Source organism: Coturnix japonica, chromosome 38 (genome assembly GCF_054131305.1).
Source record: "Coturnix japonica strain WE chromosome 38, WE-NBRP24, whole genome shotgun sequence".
NCBI classification, from domain to species: Eukaryota; Metazoa; Chordata; class Aves; order Galliformes; family Phasianidae; genus Coturnix; species Coturnix japonica.
The window spans coordinates 1,280,453-1,288,151 of NC_140700.1; the positions used below are offsets into that span (position 1 = coordinate 1,280,453).

The window sequence follows — 7,699 nt, forward strand, 5'->3', positions numbered from 1 at the left end:
CCTTGCAGTTCACTTCTCCTGTAGGCTGAACCAACACTGAATCCGTCAATTGAGAATAACGGGGTAGGAAGAATTTTCCTCCTCACTTTGCCAGTGTCAAATTCTGTAAGTTGGAATTTCTGGTCTTCAAGGTTTCTTCACCTATGAAGAAAACACTAAAACCTTCCCCTGTCTTTGTTACTTGTACAGCAAAAGCATGCCAGTGCGTATCGATATACAAATCCACACACATGTGCCTGTACACTGTAACTCAGCACTGCATGGAGCTGCAGCACGTTCTGCTCAGCCACAACAAGGGTTTGGGTCGGTTTTTTTTCTCTTCTGATGTAAAAATCAAATATTTTGGCATTTTAGGTTTGTTTTGTTGGTTGTTTCTTTTTAAAGGTATCAAATGCAGTAAAACCTACAACCAGGACAGACAGAAGATCAAATTCAAGTGATTCGGAACTCTATCATTAAAGTGCTGCACTTTTCTGTGCTAAGCATTTCCTACAGTCAGTAAGGAAAGGCTGGAACCTTTTACTCACACAAACACTAGTGAATTTTCCAAAAAATAATTTTTTTTTTCAGGGAATTTTCCCAAATCTAAACTAAAGAGAGGAGAAGTCGGGTTCTCAAGTTAGTTGCTGGACTGACTGCATGACAAAGGGAACAAAAACAGCAGTTAAGGACAAAGTTTCCTTCCCTCCTATAATACTGATAGAAATGCTGCCTTTTTACCTTTAGTACCTTCACAACAGATTCCTCTCTGGCAGATTCCTACGATCCTAAAGACCTCAATGCTGCTCAGCACAGACACCGGGCACCAACTGCCACTGGACTCTGCACCGTGGAACATGCACACAGCTCAGCACTTCTGTTCTCACAATTGGAAGGGTTCTAGAATCTAGAACCGCCCCATCAGATACTTGTGACCTCCCTGACTCCAGCCCTGGTGCACGCAGGCACCACCTGCCCAATACCCAACATCTCCCCCCTCTTTATCATCTGCAGCCCCTGTAAAGGTTCCCCCGTGTACTCCCTGTTACTCCAAAGGTGATTCGCACATTTAAGGCTATTCCGCAAATGAATCAAACATTAAACATATGCGAAAAACAATTAAGCTGTCATAATAACATACCAAAGTGATGCAGCTGTAGTGCCTACAATCCTGAAAGCACACAACAGCAATCTGCCTAACAATTGTGAAATGCTGTATGGCAACACTTAGTCAACTTGTAGAGAACAGTGCACTCAAGTTCAAGATAACAGCACAGTACACAATGGAGTTACAACTTTTCCAAGTTCAGTGTAACACTATTGTACAGAATCTTCATGGCAATCCAGTTCTGTCCAGTGTGCATTATAATGTCACACCCCATAACCAAATAACAAGACAAAAACATATTGGCTGTGCAGAATCGTTCTGAATGTCCACCACTGGGGGATTATCCAGGAACAAGGTCTCCCCTGCTCACGAACTATCAGTCCGGCATGAAGGCTGGATTCCCAGTTCGGACCTTCAGGCACATTGGGAGCAACGCAGTCTCATGTGCCGTTACCAGCAGCCGCTGCCCAGTCAAATCACTGGCTGCACTGGAGACATTAACCAAGGAGTTGTTGACCAGAACCGGTGCTGAGATGTTCGGATCCTCACGGTGCACAGGATGGCTCGTCATTTGGTGCCGGCTTAACCCAACGTGCCGGCAGCCAGCAGGGCCCACTTGGGGTCCCGACACAGGCGTATCCCCTGCCCATGACGAGGAGTGGCATAGGTCTGGGAGCCATGGCCCTGCATCAGGTCTGATCAGGACCTGACCTATTGGTGTCCATTCGGTCAGCTGATGGTCTCCCATCCGATTCTCTCACGCAGGAGGAGAGCGTGTGGGCACAGCTCAGGCCCCTCCAGCCCTCCCCTCTCTTTAAGAGCACGAAGACGCCCCTTCAAGGTCTGATGTGCACACTCCATAATAGCCTGGCAGGTGCTGCTGCCGGGAATGCTGAAGATATGCTTAATGCCCCAAGCTGTGCACCAGCGTCCAAAACATGCACTTCTATATACTGGGCCATTGTCAGTCTTTAACTCATGAGGTGCACCCATGACAGCGATGGCCATGCACAACGCTTTTATGTAATGCATGGCGGTCTGTCCAGATTGTGCCACAGCCCAGAGAAAACCACTGCATGTGTCAGTTGTGACATGCAAGTGACGGAAACACCCAAACTCTGGGAAGTCTGTGACATCCAGCTGCCAAACCTCATTTGGTCTCAAACCTCTGGGGTTCACCCCTGCAGGAAACAGGTTAGCCATAACTCCTGCTCCTCCTTGGCCGATTCAGTTAACTTTCTAAAAGCACCAAGGGCGGGTAGCAGCTTCTGCGCCTCTTCGTCCCCTGCACAAGCTCACAGAGCTCCATGCTGGCTTTCTCTAATGCTGACCGACTCACACAGTGAGAAGCTTCATCAGCCAGACCTCTCTGCATTATCCACTTAATAAACAGGGAGGCTTATTAAGTCCAGAAAAAGGGAAAGGGGGGAATAACGCAGCTGTGGCATGCAGCTCCCGCTTCTCACACTGCTGCTGCATCACTGCTGATAACTGGAAGGCAGGGAGCACCCCCATCCTTAGTGGCACATTTGGTCCAAAACACCAGAATAATTCTGCTCCCTCCCACCCCCACCTTGTCATTAAGTTGCCTTAAAGGATTCAAGTCAAAAACAAAAGCATACACCAACAAAACCCAAGAGCTGGCAGAACTCCAAGCTAGACATAGGGACTGCCCAAAAAATGGGAGCACCGAAGAAGCTTCCAGCTGCACCCAACGCTGAGCATGGCCAAGAGAGGAGGAAGGAAGGAGCTTGAGGTTGAAGCCTTCGGAGCGTCACTAAATCAGGAGATCAATTGCCAGGCACTGCAGCACACAGATGGACGTCCTTCTGGGCTGTCACAGAACTGCTTTGTCCTCTTGCTGCTGAAAGGAGCCAACCAGGAGCAGGGAATGGTTGCACAGGACCTCAACTCTGACCAGCAGGAAAACTCAGGACAATGGAATGCAGTCTGCCAATCTTTTACCAGTTCAGCTGTGCTTTAAGACTCATTGTGAAGACTTTTAAAATATTTATTTTTTTATATATATATATACTATAAGACTACTCAGATATACTATCAATCATCTCAGAAAGTTCAAGATGGAGTTCATCCACGTCCTTCTCCAGCTCCAAGTCATATTGCCCTTCCATTTCCTCTAAGAATTCGGAGATGAACTTTTCGAGGTCATCTTCTTCTACAGCCTTGGTTTGCAGGCTGACCTCCGGCAGGGCTGGAGCAGCAGTCTGGAAAGAAGGAAGACAAAGTCAGTGATTGCTCAGGAGATCCTTCCTCTGCAGCACTTCTCCTTCAGCACTGCTGAGCCTTAACCCAACATGGGGCCAAGGGGCTCCTGAAGGACGTTAACAGTAAGCCTGACCAGGACACCACTGACGCTTCCTCCCCTCCTTACCAAAGCTGCTATTTTAGCTTTTTTAGCTGGAGGCTCCTCTTCATCAGTGCTACTCAGAGGATTCACAGGTGCCACAGCAGAAGGAGAGATCTCTGCAGCCTTCCGCTTCCTTGCTCTCTTTATGGGGCTGCTGGCTTTGCCATCCCAAGGCTTCTCACACACGTTGCACTTGGCTTCCAGTTCCCCTGCTAAGATTTCTGAGATGAACTTTTCAAAGTCATCTTCTTCTACAGCCTTGGTGAGCAGGCTGACCTCAGGCAGGGCTGGACCAGCAGTCTAAGAAGAAGGAAGACAAAGTCAATGATTGCTCAGGAGATCCTTCCTCTGCAGCGCTTCTCCTTCAGCACTGCTGAGCCTTAACCCAACATGGGGGCCAAGGGGCTCCTGAAGGACCTTAACAGTAAGCCTGACCAGGGCAGCACTCATGCTTCCTCCCCTCCTTACCAAAGCTGCTATTTTAGCTTTTTTAGCTGGAGGCTCCTCTTCTTCGGTGCTTCTCTGAGGATTCACAGCTGCCACAGCAGAGGGAGAGATCTCAGCAGCCTTCCTCTTCCTTGCTCGCTTCGTGGGGCTGCTGGCTTTGCCATCCCAAGGCTTCTCACACACGTTGCCCTTGGCTACAGGAAGAAGAGAGAGCTGGTACAATTGTGCCTTGAGAGGAGTCCAGGTTGTCCTGTCATTCCCACAGCTCTTCTCCACAGTTAAATACATCTGGCCAGCAAAATTACAGTGCTCTTTCCACAAATCTCAGCAATATCTTCCACAGTAAGTGCTGCATACCAACAGTCCGACCAAAGGAACAAAGAAACTGCACAGCTACACCATATTATAACCCAGACAAGGGAAACAGCCATACAGCAGGAGAAAGCAATACATGGTCCCTCTAGAGAAAGGAAAAAGCAGGAGCTACAGACAAGAGTGTGCAACCAGATGCTGTGCAAGCCACAACAGACCCACAAACATCCAGGGGTTTATCACACAGGTAAGTCTGCAGCTCAGTGCCACTGTCTGTCCCTCGTTCTCAAGCTGAAGTCTGGCTGGAAGGAACACAAGTGAACTAAGAAAATAAGCATTTCCCTTTCTAGCACTAAGCAAAGGCACGCACCCACCATGAGCACTCAGGTCCCTTTACTTCCGAGGACCACCTCACACTCAACACTCATTCATAGTTCTCTGCTCCTGAGGTTGGGCTGATGGTTTCCCTGGCAATGCTGTTGCCCACCGTGCTGAGATTTCACTTAGGCCTTTGCAAGCTGATAAGCTGACCATGAAGGGTGGATTCAGGACTGCTAAGCTCTGCACTTTTACCTTTGACTGTTTCTTCAGCAGCAGCCGGCACAGCAGCCACTTCCTTCTTCAGCTTCTTTGGTTGTCTCAGCTGCAGCTTCTCCTTTATTGCCCCCTCAAGGCTCTTTGCTTGAGCTCTAGAATCTGGTGTACTCTGATCCCAGGGCTAAAAAGAAATAAAGTAAGTGCAAAATCAGAACAAACACCAGGGGGAGTGTATGAAGGAAATCAGATTGGAGATATTGCAAAAACGGCTGCACCTGGAACAGTACATTCCTGTCACTTGGGTCACTGACCCTTGCATAAATGCCTGCATATAACAAGATCCACGCTTTGCTGTGAAAACACTGTTTCAAATGTGTGCAATTAACAAAGCAAGCTCGTTTAAATCAGCGCAGTACTGGAGTTGTTACCTACCACATTCTATCTGAGCAACAGAAAGTCATTCCTGTTCCCCTACACAACATCCACCCACAGTCTGATTTCATTGAACACGAAGCCGTCGTGGCCTTTTTGTATCCAGTGCCCCCCACGTTAACCTCACAAGTTGTACCTGGTGCCAGCAGGGTTACTGCCTCACTGCCAGATACAATCAGATCAATTCTGAGTTTGAGGAGTGCAAAGCTGACTGGGAAAGCCATTGAAAGTATCAGGATTGTGAAACATGGCTGCAGCTCTTCACCAAAGGCAGGAAGGTAGGAATGCACTCATGATGGTGGCACATGGTGAGCAGTGAGACATGAGAACATGTGAAGAAATTGTGTCAATGTGTCCATCTACAGAAGGGACTCACCTCTGAGGGTGCAGAGACAGCTTTGGGAGCAGCCCTGCTCCATCCCACAGTCTTTTTCTCTTCTCTTCCAGCTGCTTTAAAACAAGGAAAAAGAAAATCACTTGGTCAACAGCAAGCATAGAAAGAAACCTGAGTGCCAGTGTTTCCTCCATGTGCTTATTTCCTCACATTCAATAACAAAGCACAGACAGAGGCGACATCACGCAGTCCATACAGTATCCAAGCTCTTCCCTCCTTCACATGCTGTCTCATCACAAAGCCTTTCACCTCCCCAATGAATAACTCACCCCCCTGACCTTTCTGACAGAGGTTGGCCCCCATGCTGAGGAATCAATCCATGCTTTTCAAATACATTTACATATCGAACTAAGCAACACACACCAAAGATGAAGGCAACCTTGGCATCAACACACAGAACATGCCACACCAAAAACATGGCAGAAAAAAAAAATGTACAAGAGAAACTGAATTACAAAACCTCACAGCGAATGAATTTTCCAGAATGAAGCAGGCAGACACCACGGATTCAATGGAAAAACACATGGATGGACATCCTGGCACTTCCTGCCTTTGCATGTTGTAAGAAACAGCCCAGGCAATTCTAAGCAAACTCCATTTGCTTGACAGGGGAAGCACTTCGGCAGAGAAGACAGTGAAGCACCTCGTTACCTGCTGGCTTTGCGACCTGCTGCATCCGCAGGGCTTTCTCCTGCTTGATTTCTTCCAAGGTTTTAATATGAATTTCTTCCAATCTCTTGATTTTACGCCGTGGCTCTTCCAGTTTCACGTTACCCAGCCCAGGTGGAAGGAAAATTCTCTTGTTCTTGCATTTACCCTCAGCTCTCTTCTCAGTAAGAAGCTCTTCTACTTTTTGCTTCTCTCCCTCCAGTCCTTTGTGTTTCCTTTCAGCCAGGGCTTCCGAGTAGGTTTTAATGTGAACTGCAGGGGAAGGCCTCACCCCGGAGCTGGGATCCTCCACCTTACAGCACCCTTCTGCCTGGGGGGCAGCTGGGGTTTCTCCTCGCTGATTCGCTCTTTCAAGACGGATCTCTTCCAGAGTCTTGACATGGATCTCCCCTGCTGGCTTGGCACCGTTCTCTGCCATCATCAAGAAAGGAGAAGCGTAATGATTAAATGAGAGTCCAACGAGAGCATAAGTTTCCAGATTTGTCATAATATTACAGAATATATATGTTCCCAACAACAACGCTCCTGAGAAAGAACAAGCAGAAAGCCTAGAGAATCTGTGCAGCAAACACCAATGACCATTTACCTCTCCTTGGTGCTCTGTCAATCTTGATCTTCTTCCCCAGCCTTTCTGTGAGGCTGCGTTTCAGCGGAAGGCCACTGACATCAGCTACAGAGAGAAAACAACAACATTCCTAAGATAATTCCTTTGGAGAAAGATTTTTACAAGTCAACCACAAACTTTGGTTTCTCCAAGTGTATGTTCTCAAATTCACCTTCCAGCTGCTACACTTGTGTGCCACTTGGAGTCATCACAGACCCACGACACACTTTCCTCCCTCCTGCTTCAGCAGTGCCCTCCCATTTACGTGGAGGCAGCCAAACAGCAGCTCACAAGCAGCCCTTACCTACAGAGGATTCCTGTTTTCCAGGATTATCAGCAATATTCAATCGAATCACAGGCACCTCCCCTAAAACAAAGAAAAACAAAGTGCTTATTTGACAGAAACCAACAGAATTACTGACCTGTGAGCTCATTTCCCACCCAAAACAAAGACACCACTTTGACAGCCCTGACAGAAAATAATATTGCAACTGTAATGCACTCAGGGTAAGTCCCGATTGTACTTTATCCATTCCACTTAGGAGCCACCAAATGGAAACAAAGGTACTCATCATTACCCTGCTTTGCAGACAGCGTCACAGTTCTGACCAGTGTCCGCACATTCTCCTTCTTCGGCACAGGAACAGTTTGAGATTGGAGCAGATGAGCAGGAGCTCCTGAAGGCCCTTCTGATCCAAGTGAACAAACAGACAGTGTTTACAACAAGAAAAAGAAAAGCCACTGCCAACAACATAAACAAACCTGACAGAACCGTCACAAAGACCAAAGCGCATTTGTTACTCACTACTGTCCAATGTGCAACAACCACTGCACAGCTCTATTCCCCAA

General features: G+C 47.6%; 1 protein-coding gene across 1 annotated transcript; it reads right to left on the reverse strand.

Moving 5' to 3' along the window:
• Positions 1-3,732: 3,732 nt before the first annotated feature.
• Positions 3,733-6,664, reverse strand: LOC146754758 (zinc finger CCCH domain-containing protein 11A-like). The gene is made up of 4 exons (XM_085527436.1): positions 6,229-6,664; positions 5,560-5,633; positions 4,788-4,932; positions 3,733-3,755 (listed from the first exon to the last, which is right to left on the reverse strand). The coding sequence occupies exons 1-4, from the start codon at positions 6,662-6,664 to the stop codon at positions 3,733-3,735; spliced, it is 678 nt and encodes a 225-aa protein (XP_085383562.1).
• Between the last annotated feature and the right edge of the window lie 1,035 nt (positions 6,665-7,699).